The sequence below is a fragment of the Cygnus olor genome, chromosome Z (assembly GCF_009769625.2).
Source record: "Cygnus olor isolate bCygOlo1 chromosome Z, bCygOlo1.pri.v2, whole genome shotgun sequence".
Lineage (NCBI taxonomy): Eukaryota > Metazoa > Chordata > Aves > Anseriformes > Anatidae > Cygnus > Cygnus olor.
Window position 1 is genome coordinate 65,734,406 of NC_049198.1, and position 25,425 is coordinate 65,759,830.

General features: G+C 52.0%; 1 protein-coding gene across 4 annotated transcripts in view; it reads left to right on the forward strand.

The window, feature by feature from the left end:
- Nucleotides 1-6,696: 6,696 nt before the first annotated feature.
- Nucleotides 6,697-25,425, forward strand: part of TDRD7 (tudor domain containing 7) — a 45,784-nt gene continuing 27,055 nt past the window's right edge. Inside the window, exons 1-6 of one of the 4 annotated variants that reach the window (XM_040541908.1) lie at nucleotides 6,697-6,771; nucleotides 9,253-9,474; nucleotides 16,408-16,549; nucleotides 17,636-17,849; nucleotides 23,007-23,092; nucleotides 24,300-24,517. In XM_040541908.1, coding sequence (XP_040397842.1) covers nucleotides 9,268-9,474; nucleotides 16,408-16,549; nucleotides 17,636-17,849; nucleotides 23,007-23,092; nucleotides 24,300-24,517 — 867 coding nt within the window. In that variant the 5' untranslated portion in view covers nucleotides 6,697-6,771; nucleotides 9,253-9,267. The remainder of the gene's footprint in view (nucleotides 6,772-9,252; nucleotides 9,475-16,407; nucleotides 16,550-17,635; nucleotides 17,850-23,006; nucleotides 23,093-24,299; nucleotides 24,518-25,425) is intronic. The other 3 variants (XM_040541910.1, XM_040541911.1, XM_040541912.1) reach the window with 3 other exon arrangements.

The window sequence follows — 25,425 nt, forward strand, 5'->3', positions numbered from 1 at the left end:
GTGAGGGGGGGTGATGAGGGCGCAGGCTCCCCTGGGCGACTCCACGGCTTTTTTTGATGGTCCCGCACGCTGCCTTCCCCATGGTGCCTGTCCCTGTCCCTGTCCTTCCCATGGGGTGATTCCCTGCACCAGGACATGTTGCTGAACCTGGACGCCTACATCACCAGTGCTGGGAGCAGAGGTGGTACCATCCCATGTGCAGCATGAAGAGCACTGGCCAGCAGCTGCTGATCCCACCTGGAGGAGAAACTGAGTGTTGGTGCCGTGCCTCCATGGAGAGAGGAAGCTGAGCCTTTTCCCACAGCAGAGTTCCTCAAAGGGCCTACTGCTGCTGAAGCATGCATCACCCGTAGGTCTTGCTGGGTCCTGCTGGGAAGTGAGGTGCTCAGACCGCACGGCGAGCTGCTGCCCCAAGGGGGTCCCGCCTGTCACAGGAACTCCCACAAGGGACACTGTCCCCTGTGGTGGAAGATCTGGCCCTCCAGCACCTGACTGCAAGGGGATGAAGGGCAGCACAAGGCATGACCCCACTGCCAGACGCTGCTTTTCCGCCCAGTGGCAGCGGCGCAGTGGGTAAACTTCCCCAAAACCACCACCAGCAGAGACCACTTCTGGCCAGGTCCTTCCGCACACCAGAGGCTCACGATGCAGCACCATCACCTCCACCAAGAAGCTGCGCTCGGTCACCAAAGCCGGGGCCGCTGCTGCTCTCACGAGGGGTGGGAGCGCATCCCCACCGTGCCGCCGGCGCCCCAGCCTCTGAGGCACGCGGCACCCACACGAGCTGACGGAGCAGAGCGCTCGAGCTCTCGCACGGGGCCTGCCCCAAAGAGCAGGCACCACGGCAGGATTAGGCCGTCGCTCTGCCCCGTGCTGCTCACGGCCACGCCAGCCGGACTGCTGACCGGACCCAGGGCCTGCGGGGGATTACCGGCACAATTGGCTAAGGCAGACCCGGCGCGGCCACAATGGGAACAGCAAACGCTGCCCTGCACCGTCAGCTGGCGGCCCGGCCAGCAGCAAGCACCACACAAAGAGAAACGATGGCCCAGCACCTCCGTAAGCCGCCTGCGTTGCGGATGCTCACGCAGGAGAGATGCAGCCGGCGGGGAGTGCCAGCCCAGCTGAACGGCACCGACGGCTCACGGGGCAGGGCAGCTGCTCCCTGCACGCTCACCCCACAGGCACAGAGTGCCCGCGCTGCCACAGCTCACCTAGGCAAGGGGAGAAGGGGATGCTGTCTCCACAGAGAACGTGTGGTCTTGGCATTCAGCGTCAGTCATCACCTACACACAGACCCTCTTCTGCTTTTATTTGATTACTTTTTATGAATATTCAATTATTCTTTCCATTATCTCTTACTAAAGAATCTTATCCACTTTAAACTTATGCCTTCATGTTTGTATATATTCAATGTGTCTTTCTCCGTAAATGTAGGTTTATATATGTATCTAAATACTGTAACTATGGATAAGTAAATAAAACAAATGTATTTTTACATACTTATACACTCCTTTACAGGTATGTTCCTATCTGTGGACACATGGTATGTAAATGTATGTGCTTTCCTATCAGAGCACTTCCTGGTCCAAAGGAGGCGACCTTGCGGCGCTGGACAAAATGGCAGCTGCCTCCCACAAAATGGCCGGGCTTGACTCAGGTGCTGGGTCACGAAGCAGAGCTTTATGTCCTGTTCTATACCCACTCCATGAGCTGTGTGTGTTCGGGTACACATACATATGTGTACACACCTGCACACACCCACAGGGCAGTGTGTGCACCTGTGCTTTCACACGCACAGTTGCTGTGCCCAGGAGGAACACACGTTAAACACACACATTTACACACCTCCTGGAGGCACCGGGCAGCAGGCCCACCAGACATGGCTCCTTCCCTCATGTGAGAGCCCCAGCCGCTGGTGAGCTGAGCTTCACGGCCACCCTCTGAGGAGACAGAGGAGGTGCTGGTCACCCGCCAGCACACAGGAACAGGAAGTCCATCTCTCCTGGGAACCTTCTCAGTGCTGTGGGGACGCCATGGCCTGGATAAATGCATAAAGTCTCAATTCAATATTAAAGCTTGGATGGTAAAAAGCATGTGAAGCCTTTCCTCCTGCCCATGGCCCCATGCTGAGACAACCAGGGGAGCTCAGAGGCATTCAGCACAGAGCAGATCGGGCAGCTGGGGCTGCACTGTCACGGCGAGCAGTGCTGAGTGCTCCATGGGGACACTCCAGTGTGTCACAGCCATGTTGGTCCGTGGGGATGGGGAAATAAGCTGCTGAGTCGAGTGCCTCTCCCACAGCAGAAGTGCCCTATCTGAGGTGGCGGTGGTGTGCCTGATTACCAAGCTGTGAAAGTCGTTTGGTCTGGGTCTCTGCCTGTCAGGCCCAGAAATGCAGGTCTGCCAGAGACACGTCCCTTCACTTCCTCTGCCTGGCCCAGGGCCAGCCGCAGCCTGCGCAAACCGAACCCCACCTGAACCTGTTGTACATTTATTGATTTCTGTGTGTTTATTGGGAAGGCACAAGCCTTTTAAAGTCGTGGGCAAACACAGAGCCGCCTCTGTAATAAGTGCTTGATATTACCCACCACAATGAGGCCTCCTGCAGGGTTCCACTGCTCCTCTGCTACCTACACAGGGCCAAGGAACTCACCAAGTGTTAATTAAAAGCTTGTAGGCAGACACATGTATGTCTTTGCTCCTCGCATTATGCTCGGTCTGCAGCGAGACCATGCTGCATAACCAGGGGACTCACACAAACAGACATGCTGCCAGAGTTCAGCAGAGCGAGGGAGTTCATGAAGCTGCTTCTGCTTACTCTGCACAATCCCAGCTGTCAGGCCACAGTCAGGCTGAAGGCAAACCTTCCCAGCTCCCAGGCTTGCTAACCAAGAGCTGAGAAACGTCTATTAGCAGCTTCCTAAACTGCTTCTCAGCCCTTCCAGTTTGTGTGCTGCAGGAATCCTCAGCAGTCTGCCTGGGTACCTCTCCATCGTGTGGTCATCTCACAGCAAAGCACTACCTGGGCACAGGTTGTTAAGTTTTTGTTCCATACCCAGGACTTCACTGTCGCAGCTGTGTAGAAATTTCCAAAAGTAGAACAGAAAACAATTGTTTCTCGTTTAAGAAACACATTGAGAATGATTCTGTTCCCATCTTTCCATAACATTTTATCTGGACTTGGAACAGGTTGCATGACAGACAGAAAGTCCTGACTGGACTGATAAAGGTAGAGAAGAGCCTCATGCTGCACACACCTAGTTCAGCCCTATTCCTATCCACAGATGTTTTGAGGAGCACGTTACACTGATGTCTCTGAGAAAGAAGTGTTTGGGTACAAGACACAGACCTCTTTCTTACTGCCTGGTAAATGGATCAAAGCAATGGATGCTCCTTCACCCTTCCCTGTGTCTGTGTCTCTCTAAGTCTTCTGTCCTTGACCCCATGCCCTGAGTGTCCCATACCCATCAGTGTGTACCCTCAACCCCCGACTTCTAGTCTTGGTTTGAGCACTGTTTCTTCCAGACTAACAATTTCTGCATTTGTTCCTTTAGCTGCTCCTGATGAAGTCTTTCTGAAGCTTTGGGACCTGCTGGCCTCTCTCACAACTTTCAAAACCTCCTTGGCTATTTTGTGACCTGCCAGTGTCCTGACCTCTTCTTCTACCCTTTTCTTCGTCTCCTCTGCCTGCTCCTGTCTCCCTTCTGACCACCTCCCTAGCTTTATGGCCTTGCTCCCTGCCTCCTTCCCAGTGCTGGAGCCATGACCATGCTGTGGTGGAAACAAACCTAGGGGGCTGCTTGTTCTCCTCCTCCTTGGCAGCTGGGGTGAGCACTGCCTGTCCCTTGCTGAGAGTGGAGTGGCTTTGTACAGCAACCAGCCATGCCCTCCCTCTGCCTGTCCTGCGCCTCCATCTCCCCCCAGGAGCAGCATGGGAGCAGCTAGAGCATCTGCAGCTGGTCTCCTTTGGCAGGAGGAGAATGGAGACCACACTGGCTTTGCCAGGACTCCAGCTGGACACACGGGCACGCTGGGCATGATCCATCATCAGAGCCTCCCCATGGCTGCTGGGGAGACCATGGTGCTGCAGGGACCTCATGGGTGATGGCGTACAAAGTGCTGGGAAGCTCCCTGTGCCCAGGGACCTGAGGGCTACCAGTCTGGAATGGACCAGGGCTGGCATTGAGATGCAGCCACCTCTGTGGTAGCAGCCAGGCTTGGTGAGGTTGAGGTGCTTCCTTCATGCTTGCCAGGAGCACAGCAGCCACCCATGGTTGTAGTCCTCCATGCTGCATAAGGACCAAAGAGCTAACTAAGCTCCTAGGGGAGCTGCTTGGTGCACCTTGGCAAGAAGAAGCTGTATGTCCTCAGAAATGGCCTGGCCGTCTAGGCTGTATCTCCGCACATTCATCAGGACAAGCTTCACAAAAGCTGCCAGTATCTGGTGAGCTCCAAAGAGGTGCTCAGTTCCCACTACAGCCAGGGGAGCATGACCGATTCAGGAACCCCTTCATCTCCCACCACACACAGGCAGGGAAGGAATGCTCTGAGGAGATAAAGAGAGGCTGAATGTCCTTGAGGCTTAAGGGAGAATAATGGAGTGATTGACCGCAATTGCTGGAAAAACAGCCAAACACATCTCAATACCAGAGGGAGCCTTTGTTTTAAACAGTTGGAATCAGCTAACCATAAAAACCAGTTGTGTAGCTGGCTGTCTCTGACTTCAAGAAATGCAGACTTAAAGCAGAGCAACACTAGTTTTAGGGGGTGTACATACTGCTAAAATAACATAGCTTGTGTATGTACTAGGTGCTAAATGCTATGATCCTATGACTAATCAATGTTTATTTATTCATTACACAGGTAGCTACAGCCAGTATTTAGCTTACTGTTTTACTTTTCTGTAGAGCCCTGTCCTTCTCTCAGGAAGGGATTTTGCCTGTGGTTACTCTGCCTTTGCCTAGGAGCTGATGAAGTTGCACTACAAGCACCATGAAGCCCAAGTAGCTGAGATACACATCCTGCCAGAAGGACCTCGCTCTGCAGTGGCTGTGGCCTCAAGCTGCAGGTACGCATGGTTCACTCCCTCAGACCCAGAGGGTGAGGAAGGAAGAAATATGCTCACCCACATGTCACCTGTGGGACAGTTAGTTGTCTTCAGCAGCACAGGTTCTCAGCTTCCCTCTTCGCCTTATGATAGTAATTTAGCAAGTATAATAGGGTACAATTTAGCAAGTATAATAGCAAGTACAAATACCTCAAAAACAATGAACAAAGGACCTCTAAAAAGCGAGCTCCAGGCTTGAGCTGGTGGCAACCCATATATGTCTTCTTTGCAATTAGGGTCAGTCAGTAATGTGACCAAAAGCATATTCTGGAGATGAATAATGAGATTTACAGTTACACTGTAATTCAACAACATACTGGAATTGCAATGGTCTGTGAAATGTTACGTGAATTTATATTGTGATTGCTGAATCATTGTACTAAACCAAATTCCATTTTAAATGCAAATAGCGTCAAATAAGAAAACTCCATATTAAACATTGAACCCTCCATGTGTAAGATATCTAGAAAAGCCTCATAGAGAACATAGGACTCTGACAGGAAGCAGTCTCTAGAGGCTGTCATGGTGGTACCAGAAGGCAGCTGTCAGCAAGTCTTGGGCAGCCATTACCGGGAGCCCTTTACGTGCACACTCCAGTGCAGTACAGAGCACAAGCAAGGTTCAGCATCTCATCCTCAGCCCCCAGTGTGTGCCCCTGCAGTCTCCGTTTGGCACTGGCCTGCTTCTGTGTGGCTAGCCTCTGGCTTGCTTTGGCAGCCCTCCATTGATTTGCCATCACGAAACTTGGCCTGATGTCCCCTTTAAAAATGTCCTTAGGAGCAGATCACATCTCCACAGGATCACAGAATTGCTTAGGTTGGAAAAGACCTCTAAGGTCATCAGGTCCAACCACTGACCTGGCAGTGCCAAGTCTACCACTAAGCCATGTCCCTAAGCACCACATCTATATGTTTCTTGAAGACCTCCAGGGGTGGTGACTCAACCACTTCCCTGTGCAGCCCATTCCAATGCCTCACAACCCTTTCAGTGAAGAAAGTCTTCCTGATATTCAGCCTAAACCTCCCCGGCACAATCTGAAGCCATTTCCTCTTGTCCTACTGGGGACAAGAAGGCGACGTTGCTGTGGGCAAGCTGCGGGGTTATGGGGCCAAGATGGTGGTTTTATTTGCTTTGGACGGCCGGCAGGTGTAAGCAGGGACAGCCCACTCTCACAGGATTCACAAACGGAGCTGCTTATGTGAATTAACTCAAACCACGCTTCGCAGCCCCTCCTTCAGCCGCTGCCACGTGGCAGCCGGGCACAGCCGCGGACCCACCGCCCGGGGCAGGGGGCGCTGAGGCGGAGCGGGCGAGGCGGGGCGGGGCACCACAAGATGGCCGCCCCCGCCACCCCCCCCACCCCGGGCCGCGCCTCCTTTCCCCTGAGCGTGCGGGAGGAGGGGGGGGGCGGGGTAGAGCTGAGCAACGCGCACGCGCGCCACACGGGGGCGGGGCGTGCGGCGAGGGGCGGTGGTTGTCCGCGGGCGGGCGGGGGAGCGATCCGCCTCGAGAAGCGATTGGGCGCCGCCTTCGCCCCCGCCCCCTCCCGGAAGGAGGAGGTGAAGCCAGGCCCCGCCCCCTGCCCCGCCCCGTTACGGGCTGCCCCTGCCCGGCCCTGCCCGGCCCCGCGGTGGCGGCGGCGGGAGCGGTGCGAGGCAGCGGTAAGGGAGGCGCGGGGCCGGCGCGGGGGGAGGCGGCGCGGAGGGGCAGCGGGTCGGCCCTGAGCGAGCCCGACCCGGGGCCGCCGGGCGTTACCGTGAGCCCCAGAGCCCGCTGCTGCCGCCGCGGGTCCGGCGGGTGGGGATGTCGCGGCTGGAGGCTGCGTCGGGCTTCACCTTTGTACGCGGCTGCCTGCCGTCCGGCCCCGCCGAGCGGAGCGCCTCCGCGGCTGCTCCTCGCAGTACGTGCGGGAGGATATATTCTGTGTTAGAGACTGCAGGCAGCGGAACAGCTGATTTCCTTGCTCTCAGCCCGCCGCTGGTGGCGGTGAGATGCAGTGCCTCCACGCTGCCCCTCTCCGTCTTTATTGCGCTTAGCTCCTTCGGAGTCAGCCCTCGGATCTGCCTTCACAGGCTCTTTGCTACTTTTCCCACTTCTCACTCTGTGCCCCGCAGTAATGGGTGTCGTGTTTGTTTTCCCTAAGCAGGCGTTCAGATAGCAAGCTCAATTCGGCTAGTTCAGGTTATGGGGACTTCTGAGAGTCGTGTTAAGGAAGTAAGGATTTGAATATATTATTTAAATGAGAGAGTGAGGAAGGAGGACCCCAAATAATTTCTGTTTCTCTCGAATGTACGTGACATGGAACAAAAATTGCAGACTAAGCTGCCCGCTTGGTGTTCCGTTTATGCAACTGAGACTTTTAGTGTCAAGTCGAAACTTAATGCACTTGTCTGGGCCATGGCGTCCCCACAGCGCTGAGGAGGTCCCCAGGAGAGATGGACTTCCTGTTCCTCCGTGCTGGCAGGTGACCAGCACCTCCTCTGCCTCTTCAGAGGGTGGCCGTGAAGCTCAGCTCACCAGCGGCTGGGGCTCACAGGAGAGAAGGAGCTGTGTCCAGCAGGGCTGCTGCCCGGTGCCTCCAGGAGGTGTGCGTTTAACGTGTGCTCCTTCTTCTGGGCGCTAAAACTCTGGTCTGTAGAGGAGCTGGGAGCGATGTGAGGGTGTCTGTGGTAGAGGCTGCTCCAGGACGAGTAAATGAAACGCACTGGTGTTTCTGCGAGAGCAGGAAGTGCTGGGGTGACTGCTTGGAGTGCCCTCCTGCCCTGAGCAGAGTTAAGTGCGCCCGCAGCCATTTACCAGATGCTGTGAGGATTTACAAGTTGCCAGAGAGACACTGGTCTATGCGATTTCAGTGACAGCCTGCCCTCCTGCAAGACAAAAGGCGTGTTGTTGAACCAGTGATACTGAAACTTCTGTGACCTCTTCTGCTGATTTGTAGCAGCTGATTAAACTGCTTTTGTAAGCACATGTTCACACACAGTGCTGTATGCCCGTGTGGTGTTATGTGGATCTATGGGTGTGTAAATATGAGCATATGTGAACACAGAATGGAGAGACGCCAGCTCAGGTTAGTAAGCTGCTGTGTGTGCATGAAGTAAAGCTGCTCAAGAAGCTGCTCAAGAGTTGGACTTAATGCTCTGCTTTCTTGCCCAGAGGCGGGCCATCGTGTGCTTGGGGTGCACCAAAGCAGGCACGGTGTTAGTAGCTCTGTGTGGACTGAAATGTGTACTGTAGCGCCTGAAATGTGCTGAGGATTGGGACTTCTCTTCCGTTTCAAGTTGGTGTGATTTCCCCCAAAAAAGGGAAACAATGGGGAGAGGTGTCCTGGGGACCAGCCAACTGTGCAACTAGTCTTTTAGGACCAAGGAAGTCGGTCGCCTTGCCCAAAATTTATCCTTGCTGGTTTGGGTCAGGACCAAATTGCTTTAATCAGTGCAGCCCTATCCCTCAGGCATTGACTGGGGTTGGGCTCGACGGCCGTGCCCAAACACCTTCTTCCCTCAGCATCGCAGTGGAGGCCAGGCGTGAGCTGGGTTGGTGACCACGAGGGGGGTTTGGCCCACGATGCTGGTGGAGAGCGCCTGGAGCGGCTGCACCAGCAGCTGCAGCGCCTGCTGGAGAAGGAGCTCCCTGGTGCTTTGTAACTGCAACTGGTGGACCTAGAAGACAGGGAACGCATGCCTGTGAGCGGATGAGGGAGGGATGGGAACTCCCCTGGCACCCATCTTCAGACCGGGGCTGCGCCCTGAGCAGGAGGGAGCCCTTGTCACAGCCCAATCCATGCGTGGGGGGCTGCCGCCTTGTTCCAGCCGCCATTTTGCATGAGGGGTCTGCCATTTTGTTCCATGCCACATAGCTGCTCTGTGATCAGTCCTTGGCCCCGCCACATGTGGCAGGATCCTGTGTGGTGTGTGAGAATGGTGGCTGCTGTTTTCAGCTCTGTCATGCCCCTCATCTGCCCATGCCACCACACAGTCCACCTGCAGGACCTGGCCCCTGCCAGCGTCCCCACAAATACATCAACGTCTCCAAAGTCACCGAGCCATTTTGTGGCCACTCACCTGGGGAGGGAGGTTGAGCAGCGAGTGGTGGTGTTAGCTTGTGTTTGTTAAAATGCTTCTTTTTCTTCTTTTGGGGTGGAGGGGTTATAGGTGAAGATGCAGGAGCCTGACCTGGTTGCGAAAACGCTGCGAGCTGTTCTTCACTCCAATAAACATGGCGTACCCCTGTCAGAACTTCAGAGTGAATACAAACTGCTGACTGGCGAGTGGATTCCCTTCAGGCACTTAGGACATAACACGCTGGAAGGCTACCTGGAAAGCGTCCCAGGAGTGGTCAGAATCGAAGGGAATAAAATGGGAGAGGTAAGCATCCGTGATAAATGAGAGAGATGCAGCAAGCTGGAAATGGCATTTGTGTTTGTAAAGTGTGCAGAGTTCATAATTTTACCTCTGCCCGTGTCACATTTGTTTGTTTTTTTTTTGAGAAAAATAATGTGTGTGGTACACTAATGCTATCAGAGGTAGAATATGTGGCATAGACCAGGTGCCCCTTACTTTCATGAGTCAGCATATGGATCAGAAACTACTATTTGCAGAAGGTGGAAGGTTATGGGGACTTTCCCCCTGTGCAGCACTTCTGGCTGGAAAGATACTTTGCCTGACAATAGAGCTGTGGTCCCTGTTTCAACATATTTTCCTCTGGGGGATATTATGGGAATGATATTATTGTCATGGGAACAAAACACTTACTCTTGTGCATGTGTCTTGAGCATGTTTTCGGGATGCGGTTCTGGCATCTTTTTCCTACACCAGAACTGTTGTAGGTGCCGTTGTGTACAAGCCTGACTGTGCTTGCCTGAGGCTTTGTGCTCTTTTTTTTTGTCAAGAGTTGCAGTGCTGCAGGACTTTGAAGACTTGCCATACAAGTCTGTGAAGAGCCCATACAAGTGAGGTGTTATGATGTGCCTCAGCTTAGCAAGTTTGTGGGGGACAAGCAGCCAGTGCAGATGTCGTGGATCCTTTTGTTTGTTTGTATTTGTGGAGGAGGCGGAGCAGAGCTCAACAGAGAAAATGAGTGTGGTAGAAGTTTTCCTTTATTCCTCAGCCTTGCTGCAATAGCTTGTGTTGTCTGCCAGCTTGGAAGCAGCTTGCCAGAACCACAGGCCTCCTTGTCTGACTCTGAAGTTCCTGGTTATGAGTTGGAAGGCAATACCATGCCTTTCCGCATCTCTCTTGATGGTTGACCCATTAGCTGTGTGACTGTAGATGATGTGTTAGAGAGGAGAGCTTGAAGCCTCTTGCTGGTTGGAGCCGTTTCTGAAATCTGTGTCAGCTTGGGGAGAGGAGCAAGCTATCAGACGTTTGACAAAATAGTATGGCTGTAACACAAGGTCTGGAGAGACAGTGACTAAGGCCAAGCATCTATAAGGTGGCATCTATGAGCTCAAAACTAGGTCCTCCTGGTTAGCTGTGAAGAGAGTGATAAGAGGCATCCTAGAACTCTTCGGGTTTTATGCAGATGCCTGGAAAAGTGGCCGTGTTCTTAAGCAAGCGGATCCCTTGCTGCCTTTTTGCAACTGTCAGAATTTGCCCTTTTGCAACAAGTAACCAAATCTGAGGTTCTCTTTTGCTTACTCCAAGTCTGCATTGGCTGCAGCTATGCCAGTAACATGAATGCAGATACCTCTGGGACAGTCTGTGGTGCTGCAACTTAATGCTTCCTCATGGTGGCTCTGGCTAATAGCCATCTGTTTCTAACTGGGGCCTTGCAGGGTGTAATCTGTTATCCTCCCCTTCCCTTGAGAGCCTCGCTTATCCTGTAATGCGACATGTGCTGAGAGCCCTGTGGACACTTGGGTAATGCTAGAGGCGGTGCCTTCCCTGGGGCAGCTGTGAGGAGAGATTGAAATGTAGCTTTACGAGGTAGAGAAAGAGGAAGAAACTAAACAGGGCTCTTGAGGTAGTTCAGTAGGGCTCACTTTGGTTTTGGCGTGCTGTTAACGCTCTACATGACTGAAGCAACTAAAAGGAAGCACTCTGAAAACCTGGGAGGCAGAAATTGCTCATGAAGACTAAGCCCATGTTGTTGCTTTATGACTCTCCTGTGTCTGCTATTCAGAATGTGACCTGGGCAGACACTGAGCGGAGGGTAACAGGTGTGGTTGTGTACTAGCATGGGCTGGGAACTGCCTTGTTTTGAGTGTCTTTTGTGAAGAGTGAGGAGAGGCAGAAGGGGGAGGATTCTTTGCCCTCAGGTGACACTATTTTGGTTGTATACCTTTTTTAACCAGGAATGATGGAGGGAGGGTGAGGATGACCAGCAGTCATGTGAGGCAACGGAGGACAAAGCCACAAGAAAAACGTGTGAGGTGAATGAAACAGAAGGGACACTGTAATCAATGATTCAGGGCTGACAGTTGTCCATCCCGAGTGCATCCACGTGAACAAGGAAATGCCTGTTAGGATTGTGAGGAGGAGTCTCACCCTGTTTTTGGAAATGAGCACAACTGAGCACCTCTCCCAGGTGCCTGTACACTCCTGCAGACAGCATGTGGGGCATGCACAGGAGCAATTTAAGGTCTGCACACATTAGCGGGGCTGTGATCTCATTGGGGTTGCAGAGACCTGTTGTGGTAGCTGACAGCTGGCCCCAGAAGAAGTAGTAGATGAAGTAGGCAACACCTTGAAGCACCTGCAAGAAGCCTCATTTTAGCAGTTCCTTGTCCTCACAGAGGCTACAGCAACCACGAGGTGGTGGGGTTCACGATCTTGCAAGGGGGGGAAAAAGCAAATGGCAGTATCAGAATGAAGAACTTCAGGAGAACTGACTTTGACTTGTTCAAGAGTCTCTTTGGAAGAATCCCATGGGATACAGTCCTAGGGAGAAGAGTGGTCCAGCTGATTTTCAAGGATCTCTTCTAATCTCAAGAATGGTCCATTACAACAAGCAGGAAAAATAAGCAAAGGTGTCAGGAGTCCTACATGGACAAACAAGCAGCTCTTGATTAAACTAACCCATAAAAAGGAGTTATGCACAAAGTAGGAGCCAGGAGAAGTGACTTGAGAGATATCTATCCAAACATGCAGATGAGGGGATAAGAAAGGCTGCATTCAATATTGACCACTTCAACAGTATGAAAACCAAGACAGAATGCCATCGCCTTCAGAACAGCTCCCAGAGCACTGCCAGTTCTGAGAGTAACCTTCTGTAGAAAGTCTTTGAAATAGCTGGTCCAGGCAACAGAAGAGAATAGGGGAACAGCAGAAAAAATAGAAGAAAGCTGCAGCAAATCAGCTACAACGCTTTGCTGTGTTGCATTTCACCATAGCATTATGACATCTGCGCTCACACCACAGGGTACAGATTGTTGCACAGACATCTCTGAAAGGGTGAAGCACTGAGGATTTCAGGTTTACCTTTCCACAGAGGTGAGGCAAGACTCACTCTGGTACCGTCCACTGGATGACCAAGTTCTTCTCTTATTTGAGTGAGTCTTTTAAAAGCAGTAGTAAAGCGTGACCAAATTCAAAGGGAACAGGCTGCTTCTGAGATGCTTTAAAGACAAGTGAGTGCTTCTGTCTTAACAGGTGTCCTTCCTGCGTATGCGAAGGAGACAAGTTATTCCATCCAGAGCAAATAAGATTCCGACAAGAGGGTCCTGTTGCACTCTTTTGAACATGTCTCTGTGAAGGGATCTGACGAGCTGCTTAGTTTTGCAGGTTCTTTCACGTGCTCCCCAGGGAGCCCATGGTTTACAATGGCCATACCTATTCTAGACGGACAGAATTTGTTCTTTCTGTTGTAAAGGCATTGGGTTGCATTGTTAAGAAAAGCCACTCTCTAGCATAGCATTACAGAGTGATCTCATAATAAAGCTGTATTCCTGCAGTCATCGCAAAGTGATAAAATGGGTAGGAGCTGATGACTTGCAGACTTAAAATGCTTGAAGGCTTAACAGAAAACCACACAGACCAGCTGTAACGTACACGCAACCGGTTCATCAGGCAGTCTGTTAGTGCTTGTTGTAAGGGAGGTGTACATTGCATGCTGGAGTCCAGTTTCATCTTTCACTTTCAGTTTGGAAATATTGCGTAGTACAGCAGCACTGGAAACCTCTTGCTCTCAAATAGCATTGGCTAAGGATTAAAATGGAGAGCTAGAACTGGAGGAGCAAAAAAACAACAAAAAAAAAAAAAGGAAAAAACACCTAAGCGATGGCTGGAGAAAGCTTGCTAGAATCCCAGGCAGAAAGAAGCAAGTTGTGGGCTACCTGAGTGCTGCTGTGACAGCACTCTTAGGAAACACTGCAGAGAATTAACTGCTTTGAAAGGGCACTTCAGTGACACCCTGCTGGCCTTCTGGAGCCACCTGGAACTCGGATACGCTGTGTCTCATGCACCCGTTGGACCAACAGCAGTTCATCGTGACAAACAGGGTATCGAACAAACCTTGCAGGAGCCATGCATGAGTCAGCAGGGAGCTCTAGACCTAACTCTGCCATTAAAGGGAAACTAAAAGTCAGGGACAGAATTGTTTGAGTTGGAAGGAATATAGAGATACTGCCCATCCAGGGATACAGTTAAAAAAAGTTGCAGCCAATATGGAGCTGAATCTGGTGGAGGACATGCAGAACAAGATGAAATGTTTCTACAGGCACATATCGGGGAAAAGGATGACTGGAGGATTTGGAATGTGGACCTGGTCTTAAAGGACACGGAGGAGTCTAAGGCATTGACTGCTTTATTTGCCTTGGTTTTCACTGGTAAGACTGGCCATCAGCCACCTCGAGGCTCCAGAGGCCAGTGGGAAAGTCCAGGGCAAGCTTCAGTGGAGAAAAATTATGTTAGAGACCACCTAAGCAAAACGGGCATGCGCAAGTCTATGGGTCTGACACAATGCACACGTGTGCTTAGAGAGCTGGCTGTTGTGAGGCCATTCCAGATTGTGTTTTAAAGGTCACGGTGATTTGTGAGAGGTTCCTGAGGACTGGGAGAGACCAAGTATCGCCCTTGTCTTCAGGAAGGATGGAAAGGAGGATGTGAGGAATCACAGGTTGGTTGAGCTGACCTTGCTCCCTGGGCAGGTGACGGAGTAACTAATCCCAGAAGCCTCTTCCAGACACATGCAAGACAAGAAGACACGTGAGTGTAGTCGGTATGGATTTATGAAGGGAAGTCTTACCTGGGTGACCTGCTGTCCTTCCATAAGGAGGTGACCTGCTCTGCAGGTTCTTAGTGCGGCAATGCCGTTTAACATACTCATGAACGACCTAAATGAAGGAATAGAGCACCCCCTAGGAAGTCTCCAGATGACTGATGAGTGGAGAGCAGATGGGTGTGTTGCCTTCCAGAGGGACCACAACAAGTGGAGAACGGGACAACGGGAACACACTGAAGTTCAGCACGAGGAAATGGCAAGTCCTGCAGCTGGGAAGGAATAACTACGTGCACCACTGCGGTCTTGGGGCTGACCAGCTGGAAGGCAACTTGGCAGAGAAGATCCTGTTGGACACTGAGTTCACCACGAGCAGCAACGTGCTCTTGCAGCAGAGGAGGCCGATGGTGTACTGGGGTGTGTGAGGTCATTGCCAGCACGTTGATGGAGGTGGTCGTTCCTCTCTACACAGACCACATCTGAGGTCCTGTGTCCCGCAGAGCAGGAGAGGTGTGGATATACTGGAACGAGTCCAGTGAATGGACTCAAAGATGCTGAAGGGACTGGAATGCCTCTTATGTGTTGGAGAGCTAAGAAAGCTGAGCAGCATCCTACCCACGTGTATTAATAGCTGTTGGTGAGGGTGTGAAAGATGGAGCCAGGCTGCATCTCCGGTTCCCAGTGGTATTCAGTGCACAGGCAAGAGGTGTGAAGCGTAATACAAGTAATTTCATCTGAACGAAGAAAAACCTTTTTTTACAGTGAAGGTGGTCAAGCCCTGGAGCAAGCAGTCTGGACTGGGTGAAAAGTCTCTGCTCTTGGAGATATTCCAACCCCAGCTGGACAATATCCGAAGTAATCAGCTGTAGTGCATGCTGCTTTGAGCAGGGATGGTTCGTGAGGTGGTCTGTAGAGATCTCTTCCATCCTCAACTCTCTGATTCCTTGCGTTTCACCACTGCACTGGTGAGGCTGTGTATTGAGATGCTGCCAGCCCAAGCTCTGACACCCCCGCTGTGCTTCTTGTACAGGTGGTGACTATGCAGCACCTGCGTGGTATCATTCCTAAGCAGCAGCTCCTCTGGTGGGAAGAGCTGTCCCTGGAAGGACAGGACCTCCCGCCAGTGCCTGTGTGGTGATGCAGGTGTGTGCAGTGGAGGAGGAGGAGGGGAAGGGTGAGCTGGAGTGCGCTGCTGGGAGGTCGAGTGCTGCCTTGCTGGTGCCGTTGTCCTCCCTTGCCCATGTTCCCCCGGGCTCTTGGGGTCAGCCAGGGAGACCGAGGAGAGCTGTTGAGCTGTAGAGGGAGCTGTTGCTGCTTAGCACTCCCTCGAATTTTGACTTTGTACTAGGGCTGTCTCCTTTGGTTGTTGCCTTCCTTGTTGTCAGCGAAGTTCCTTTCTGGAGCTGCTGTTCGCTGAATTTGAGGGGTGTCTGCCAAGTCCCCGAACCTCTCCTGCCTTGCTCCTGTGCTGACTTGTCCGTTTGTGTGCTTGTCTGGGGTCACAGTGAGTAGGGTAGCAGTGCTGTGCAAGAGGAACCTTTTTTCAGCCTGTCCCACCACAGACCATGACTGTGACCCATGGAGAGCCGCCTTGAGACCCTGGACTCCATTTTTTGGGTTGCTGTCAGTGGTGTCTGTGGAGTGCTGGAGGAGTACTCTCCCAGCTGCCTCAGCTGGCTGTCAGCAATGGGATGGCTGACATTTTTTGTCCGTGGCACTTTGTCCAAAGTCCATGCTCGGTGTGGATGTGTACCGTTTCGCCTGTGTAGGCGTGAGGAGTCCCTTGGGAGTCTGTTGACTCGGTTGGGGATGGAGAAAGGGCAGAGGAGCGCTTTAAAATGATATCGTGGGACTGTAGGATGCGAGTGGGAAACTGGGCTCTTCCCAGGTAGGGCCCAACCTAAAGAGGGAAGGGATGGAGAGCCTTGGGTGGGTTTGGCTGCCTGCTCTGTTGGTCTCTGAGATGCGCTGTGGCAGCAGAGGGAGGCCATCTCCTGTGTCTGCTGCTGAGTCCTTTGTCAAGGTGTCTGCTGGCCTCTGAGCCAGCAAATACAGAATTGCTGTAAGCCCTTTTGCTGCCTGCGGATGAGCTTGGGCCTCGGTGACTGTTTCCACCCCCGTCCCCATCCTGTTCCACACAGATGACTTGCCATGCTGTTGCTTGTCCGGAGACTGTGCAAATTGCTCAACTGGTGGCCCGGCAGAGGAGTTCCAAGAAGAAGATGGGTCGGCAAGTGAACTGCCAGATGAGGCTGAAGAACATGTCTCCAGTCGCACTTGTAGGTAAGCCCCAGGCAGCTGTGAAAGGCCTGCCTTTGCCAAAGGGTTGGGCAGCTGCTGAAGCAAAAGTCTTTTCCCTGAGGTGCATCACTGAAAGCCATAAATTGCATGGTCTCACTGGAAGGTTCCAGGTAGCGGGGAGCGGCGCCAACAGAGGGTGTCTGTGCTTGCAAGCCAAGGTCTGTGAGGAACACCTTCTCCAACATGCACAAGATTTGGATATTCTTGAAAAAACGCTCTGTCAAGTCGCTTGGTTTCATTTTCAGCTGGTCATGCTTTTGTGGGAGATGTGGGTGAATGGGGGTGGTGGTGAGTGCTTGACGTTAGAGGATGGGCTAGGCCCCTGGCTAGGAGCTGTGCTCCCTTAGTGAGGAGAGGCTCACACAGGTTCAGCTGTGGCTGGCTGTCTCTGCAGCTCCTGCTGCTGTTGTGAGTGCCCTGGTGCCCCTACACGGCTGATGTCCAGGACCTGCTCATTGCTCCACTGTGCCAGTCTGCGTGCACTGCTGCAGCTGTTCTCCCCTCACCATGCTGTGGGTGCTAGGCTGGGAGTCCTGCCCAGGTGCTCAGAGGGGTGTGAATCCCACCTGGACCCATGTGCTTCCTCTGCCAGCATTTTAGAGGGGGCTTTTGAGCTTGTTCCTTGGGACCAGAGGAATTCCCTGGATGGGAGTGAGTGGTTCGGAGTTGCAGGAAGAGGGTCAGAGGGGCCCTGGTGCTGTGGTGCCTCCAAAGACCTGTCAGGCTGCGGCTTCTAAGTGGGGACGCAGCTAAAGCAGGGCTGCCAGTTGCTGGTTCCCAGCCCTGCTGTCAGGGCTCTTAAAACGTGGAGCAGGAAGCAGGAGTGCTGTCAGGAGGTGCTTGAGGAGGTGAAGAAAGGCTGCGGGTGCTGTGCTTGTGGAAGCTGCCACTGCTTTTGGTTGGTGAGGGGCACCCCTAAGGAGGTCGTGGTTTTAGCCATCAGCATCATTCATAAAGATCTTCTGGAGAAGCAGGGGCTCCCGGGAGGGGGTTACCTGCTGTACACAAGGCCTGTTCGGGTTGGGCGGAGGAGGGCACTACTCACAGCTACATCTGCAAACTCTTCAGGAAAGCCCAAAGGAACTTTGCGACAGCCCCGGTCTTTGAGCATGCCAGAAGAAGGCGGCAAGAAGCCGGTTCCTCGCGTGCCGAGAGGCAGAGGTGTGGCGTGTGGCGTGGTGAAGCCCACTATGGAGAGTGCCCGGTCTGCCTTGCCTCCAGCCGCTGGGAGCGGACCATCCAGAGAGATCCCGATGCAGAGGCACGTCACTGTGGTCAACAGGTCAGTGTGTGAGTGCGTGTGTGTGCGAGAGAGATGCAGCGAAGCGTGGTGGATCCTTGGATGCTGCCACGTCCTGAGTGTGCTTTGGGATATAGGAATCCGGGCTAGAGGCCTTTGAGCAAGTGATGTTGGCATGTGGGTAGGTACTGTGGAGGGAGAAAGGTGACCTGAGTGGCCTTTCTGAAAGTAGCTCCCCTTGCCTAGGTGAGCTGCGGCAGCGCGGGCACTCTGCGCCTGTGGGGTGAGCGTGCAGGGAGCAGCTGCCCTGCCCCGTGAGCCGTCGGTGCCGTTCAGCTGGGCTGGCACTCCCCGCCGGCTGCATCTCTCCTGCGTGAGCATCCGCAACGCAGGCGGCTTACGGAGGTGCTGGGCCATCGTTTCTCTTTGTGTGGTGCTTGCTGCTGGCCGGGCCGCCAGCTGACGGTGCAGGGCAGCGTTTGCTGTTCCCATTGTGGCCGCGCCGGGTCTGCCTTAGCCAATTGTGCCGGTAATCCCCCGCAGGCCCTGGGTCCGGTCAGCAGTCCGGCTGGCGTGGCCGTGAGCAGCACGGGGCAGAGCGACGGCCTAATCCTGCCGTGGTGCCTGCTCTTTGGGGCAGGCCCCGTGCGAGAGCTCGAGCGCTCTGCTCCGTCAGCTCGTGTGGGTGCCGCGTGCCTCAGAGGCTGGGGCGCCGGCGGCACGGTGGGGATGCGCTCCCACCCCTCGTGAGAGCAGCAGCGGCCCCGGCTTTGGTGACCGAGCGCAGCTTCTGGGTGGAGGTGATGGCGCTGCATCGTGAGCCTCTGGTGTGCGGAAGGACCTGGCCAGAAGTGGTCTCTGCTGGTGGTGGTTTTGGGGAAGTTTACCCACTGCGCCGCTGCCACTGGGCGGAAAAGCAGGAGTCAGTTGAGCATGGAAGGAGGTGGGAGAGCAGCTCCATCAGACAAGTCTGGAGTCCTGGGACAGGGACATATCTGGGGGGAGCTGCGAGGCAGGAGGTGAGAGCAGCAGGAGGCAAAGGTTGCAAAGCTGAGGAGGAGGAGAGGAGAGCGTGGCAGGAGCATGGAGGACTTGGGAGGAGCTGGGAGTGCCTGCATGAGGAGCTGCAGGTTTGGAGGTGGAGGGCAGGGAGGATAGAGGTGAGGAGGCTGAGGCTGGGGACCGGGCAGAAGCAGGAGCAGTCGAGATCAGCCAGACTGTCTGCACCACAGCTCCTGCCCACAGTACTGCTGGCAGAGCTCCCCCCCTACTTACCGGCTTCTGTGCCAGCCAGGTGGAGGTGCAATAGAAACACATCTGCAGCTCTCTCCACGTTTGCAGAGAGAGCTGCTGCAGCAGAACAGAGAAGGGCCAAGGTGTCCTGCTGTGCTATAAAGACATGGAAGGAGGTGCACACAGGCCTTTCCTTTTTTGTGTGTTCAGAAGAGTTGCATTGTTTGAAGTTTTGCTTCTCAGAAGGGCAGAGATCCATTGGCATGGGGCAGACGGAGCAAAAAGATCTGTTACACTTCTGCCCAGGTGAATCTTTGGAAGGCTAGAAGTATTTTTGTGAAGTTCAGAGTTCTGCAATGCTTGAAGTGAAGCTAGGTAGATTACATCCCTGTTCTGACACTTTGAGACAGTGTGCTCCATTTTTGTTCCTCTCTGCAGGTCCCCCTCTGCTCCTTTCAGGGAATGTCTTTTGTTCTCCTTTCGTTTCTAGCATCTGTTCCTACCCTGCTCAGGAGGTGAAACTGCAATGGAAATGTGCTTTGGCCCAGGTGGCTGTGGAGAAGACATCTGTGGCTGTTGTGAAGAGCCCAAGTGCTGACCTCTTAGCCTGCGGACCTGCTAGAGGTTGTGTTTATGGAGGAGAGGATCGTATGCTGTTGTAACATAAGGCTGCTTTGTGGCCCACATAAATGGATTAATTCTTCCAGCTTGAAGCAGGGGTGGCAAGATCCACATCCGATGTCCTTGCTGCTGGGGATGTTTGTGCCTCCAGAGCGGCTGTGGTTGCTTGCGTGGGCTTTGGGGATTGCAGGAGGAAAAGCTGCTTGGAGCCAGGAGGTCCCGGCCTCCAACCAGTTTGCAAGTGAGCAGAGGAATGACCAGCATCCCCAGAAACCCTTGGCTCTAACCAGGCTCTTCGGTAGCAGGCACAGGCTGAGTGGCACCACTTCCTTGTGTGGGGTGAGGTGCTGTCCTGGTGCAGTTTCTCTGGGTTTGTTTCCTGACACCTGCCCAGTCTTGTCTCACACCTCCATTGACTGAAGTGACAGCAAAACATGTCTGTGCTCTCAGGGTTCCACTTACGTGTCTTTGTTTTCCCTCTCTCTTTGGAGCATCTCTCCTGCGATGGCAGACCTGTGCTGTTGGCTGTGGCAGGATGTCTTTCCACTGGGCAGACCGAGTGCTGACCCATCCCGGTGTTCCGCCCTGCACCTTGCAAGCCCTGCAGCGAGGCAGCAGATGGCAGCTCTCTTCTGGTTCCCAAGTCAGTCTCCCACCTCTCCAGTGCTCTCTGGTGTTTTGCTGGGAGATTTTTGTGACCATAGCTTCTGGAGCTTGCTGCGGCTTGGTCTTGGGTGAAGGGAACCCAGCAGTTTCTCCTCCCTACTCTATCACACACAGATGAAGGTAGCTGCAGTTGCAGCAGGTTGTTTGCTGCTGTGCTCCCAGGCCTTCCTGCAGATGCTGTTGAGGGGTCGGAGAGGCTGCCTTTATATCAGCAGTCAGTTAGCAGTCTAAGCTCATGCCAGCGTGTTGCCCTGAGCATGCTGCTGTGGCCCTGCAAGCCCACAGGAGACAGACTTTGCTTGTAAAGCAAACCGCAGGGGTCACTGAAGTCGGAAAGCGGTGGCACGGATGAAAGCAGGTGGAAATGCTTGGTGACCCCCGTGCTTGGACCAGCAGGCAGCGTTTGCCGTTGCCTGCCACCTGGCCCCTCTCCTGGCGTTGGTCTCTGGCCTTTGGACAGTGCTGAGTTTGACGGCGTGGGCCTCGGCAAGGTAAGGTGATAGGCAGGGAAAGGCATGCCTCTCCTGAAGGAGCGGGCTGTGGCTTGTGGGCTGAGGCAAGTGCAGCTTTGTGGCTGTGCGTGGGCACGTGGCAGGGCTGCATGGCTGGCCAAGCGTTTATTTGTGAAGAGCCTGGCTGCTGATGTCTTTTGTTGTTGTGGTTGGGAGTTTTCTTGCTAGGAGCACTTTCCAACAGCTGGGGAGCATGAGGCCTTGCAGGCCGTTGAGTTGTCCATGTCTGCATGCTGGTGACACGTATGTTACCCCCGTGACTGTCTAGTTCTTTTCCATCCCATCTTCGCAGAGGTAAGAGTGCACATCACAGGATCCTTGTCTGATCGCAGGGCTCAAAACTGGTGGTAGCTGGGCACAAAACTCATGTTAGCACCACTCTGCTCCATGGGAAGCTATTGACCCACAGCGTGAAACACAGGAAGATATCCCATGAAGTCTCTTAATACTGAGAGGGTCCCAAATCCTACTTTCTGTCATACGTCTCAACACAAGGGAAGCATCTGTCCTCTGTTCCAGGCTACTTTCCAGGGTGTTCCAGAGGGCATGGCTGGAGAGGAGAGTATCTGCACTTGTCTGCACTAGCAGTGGTGGTAGATGTTATTTATTTATTTAAGTCTGTTCCCCTTGAGGGGACTGTTTTCTCAGGTGACTGCCCAGTTTGGAGTTGTCCATATTTATTTACTTATTTACATATTTATTTACTGGTAAATAAATGTATGGAGAGGTGGTTGCAGGAGAAAGGGATCCTGGCTTTCTCTTAGGGTCTACGTGACCAGTCACAAGGCACCTAAGCAGGGACTGTGCTGCCACTTTGTCAGAGTACATGGGCTGTGCCCAGGAGAGAGGTGTTCCTGTGATGTGTCCAGAGCATGGAAGAGTTTCTTCATGTATGCCACAAGAGCTGTGTGTGAATGTCTGTCTGGGTTTGGTGTGGGTGACCTTTACCTTTGCACTTCTAAGTCTCATCCCACTTGTGTTTCACAAATGTGCTTGTAGTTAGTCTGCTCAGCACTGCTGCTCTCTCCTCTCCGGCTTTTGAAAATGACAGCACTGAACAGTAGCTGTCCTGACTACTAATGTTGTAGGACTGGTGCCGGTACAGAAGTACTGTTTTTGGTTAAAGATACAACACATAGCTGGGAGCAGTTTTGTCCTACCTTCAGACAGCCCAGATGAAGCTGGGAGAATCTCCACTGGTGTTTCTGTAGCTGGTGGTTTCCTCCAGAGCTATCCCTGGACTCTGGAGTTGGCCTGTGTCCTCGCTGGCCCCGTGGGCAGAGACCACCTGCAGAGCCAGCTCAGTGCATGTGTGGTGGTTGCTGTGGTTTGGAGCTTCCTGGGGTTCACAGCAACTTGACATGCTTGTGTGACGGGCTGCGTTGGTGCGTTTGCCACCCTGATTGCTCCACTGCTGTTCTTCCTTGCATATGTGCCTTTGGGAAGAGCTTAGTCCTGGCTTTGAGCTCTTTTCTCCAACTCTTACTCCTTCTTGCTTGCAGTGTAAGTGGCATACTACACGCTGTTGTGACCTCTCTGCGGTCAGGAGCTTATTACACTGAATGTGTTCCCAGTATAAAGCTGCTGCTTGCTGGGGGAGATCAGAAGAACACCTGCGAGTATGCCGTTTGTACCCTTTGTGTCGGAGACCTCTCCAGAGAGGAATGTGTTCAACAGTGTAGAGGCAGCATCCGCAAAAAGGCTTTGAGTTCCGGTGTATTTTAGGCGTGCTGCTGACTTCTGAAGCCTAATGCTTTCAGGAGATTGACATGGCAACCAAGAAGGTGAGTACAGTCCTGTTCAGCAGCAAGACTGAGACACCAGCCAAAACAAAGACCAAACAGGGAGGCTAAACATGTCAAATGTTAAGACTGCCATCTGTGTTGCTGGGCCTGGATGCTCTCCTTTTGGTAATGTTGTCCTACCATGTGTTTTGTTCCTCCCAGTGGTCAAGGTAGTAAGGCAAACTAGAAACCACATATTGATTAGCCTTGCTATTGCTAATCCAGCTGTCTTCCATGTTAGGACAATGTGAGTTTGCTCTTGTGCATAGGGCCAGCAAGAAGTTTGTGGACTACGTATTATTTAATGTATAGGTCTCATGAGCAAATGGAATGCTCTTCAGAGCCAGGAGAATGATTTAAAGCAGTTCTATTTTCAATTTTAGATCTGAGAAGAGACTGACTGTCCCACCACGATTTCAAAAGGAGCTGCAAGTTCACTTGTCCAGGAAGTCTTCTGTTGATTCAAATGGTAAGTTTGCCCATCAAGCGAGTTTTTTTGTCATGCTACTGGGATTAGATTGGGTATAGTCTTAAAAAAAAAAAAAAAAAAGTCCATTTCAGTACTTCTTTTGAATGAAGACAGTTATGGGTAAGGTATGAAGTTCTGTGAGTGAACCCCCTCACTTCGACTTTATGGTGCTGAGGGAATGTGTGCGTGCTTGTCTGCCTGTTTGTTTGTGTCTTCTAGGAAAATCCTTGTGTAGTAAATGTAAAAGCCAATCACATAGTATGAGTGAGTAGCTTGGAAACTGGAGGAGTATGCTTAACTTCACTGCCAGGGTATGGATATAATAGAGGAGGGTGAAATCTTGGCTTTCAGAAGTAAACAGCCACAGAAATCCCAGCACACTAACCTGGCTGTCCAGAAGATGTCCTTCTGCCTGCCTGGTTCACAGTGGCTGTGTGGTGGTCAGGCTTGGCAAACGATGGTTGCTTTCTCTGGGACCTGCCAGGCTGATCTGTGAAGCTACAGGTCTCGTAGTGAATGCTCCCCTCCAAGGGGGAAAAGGGGTAGAGATGAGGGAGCACTCAAGCTAGTGATGTGAACCTCCAGCTGGGATAATGACTGCCTTTCTCCTACACACAGTGTAGGAAAAGCATCCAGAGTAGCTAGACAGCTGCTGTCTGTTTCCCAGCTCGGCTGGAGGGGTTCCTTGCATGAAGTAGCATAGAAGGACAGGGTGCTGGATTCAGACTCTTGCTTATGACATATATTAGAATAAAAGGTGAATCTTTGGTCTATTTTGTACATCTCTGAATTTAGAGAAATAGTATTTGATGTTTTGCTGCATCTTTGTTGTTGTGTTTGTACTCAAAATTAAACTATCTTCAGTCTGTCTCAGGATAATGCCTCAGTGCAGCCTCTCAGCAGCAGTATGGATAAAGGTTCTGTATCATCTTCCAGGATCCTTCCTGAAAAAGCATTTAGCACCTTCTTAAGAAAATAACTACGGTGATTGAAAAATTAGCTTCAGGACAATTAGTTACTAGATGTCTGATGCTTCCATGGGTCTTTACAATAGAAAGTAACTCGAAACAGGTGTGTTGCACAAGTGTGCAGCATTTTAGAGTTGGTGTTTTGCTGGCAGCTTCCATATTTAATTTTAAGTAGGTGAGCGAACATCTGTCTCTGCTGATAAGACTGTTTACTTCATGGCTGTATTTTTATTTAACAGACAACTTAAATACATCCATTGTGGAAACACGTACTGCCGCCCCTGGTCGTTCTGCTCCTAATATTAATGAAGTCCAAAACCGCATTAAGGAGATCTTGAACAAGTACAGAAATGGTATTTGGGTATCGAAGATGGCACAGATTTACCAGGAAATGTACTGGGACGAGCTTAGCACAGCAGTGCTCAGTCAGCTTGAGCACTGGCCTCATGTCTGCACAGTAAGTATTGAATATCATTTTTGTGGAAGATGTCAGTACCCTTCAGATTTCAGTGCTCGTTTGCCAAATGTTATTTTAGGTAGCCTTGCATTTTCTTTCAAGATATGTAACAGTTGTGTTTAAAAAAAAAAAGAAAGTGTGTTTGAAACAACATCCAAAAAGTCATTCTTGACTGGTCTGGCATTGTTTTCGAGAAGAAAGGTCAGCCTTTGTGGCCTCCTGGTGCAAGTGCTCAGGGTTGCTGAGTTGCCACCTTTGACACCAACTATAACACTGACAACCCAAACAATAACTAATGACACTTCCCTACCATGCAATGGTTTTTTATTTTCCTCCTTTGTATTTTGCATTTTTTATTTTCCCCCTTTGCTTTTCCACATTGCGGGGCCTTCTTTTCCCTTTCTAAGTCTTTGAGCTACCAGAAAATTCTTTAAGAACAGTCTTAGGTCTATCTGTAGTTTTTATCTTCCTATGGACTTTTTAACAGGTATTTCCCGCATCTTAAGTCAAGATTATATGATTTTTGTTGTGTAAGTTAGGCTTATGATGCAATTAGTTGAAAGTTAAGTGATAATGTTGAGGGAAGGGGTTACAGCTCTCCTCCTTCCTGCCGTCCACTGATGTCAGTTATCTCCTGCTCACCATGGGTATCTTCATCCTTTGTATTAGGAACTGGCATCAGGCTGAGCTTATGTTTACAGGTCTGCCTTGTTGCCATCACCACTGGGTTAAGGATCTTCAGTCTCTGTGGTTTTGTCCCTTCTCTGCACTGATGGTTCCATTTAGGGTTTAATGCTACTTTGCACCAAGGCTTTGCTTAGCTTTATTTTAAAAGGCCAGTTGTATCAGTGAACTTCAACATCCATCAAACCAAGATACCAGAAGGTTTTTAAAGTAGTGAGAACCTG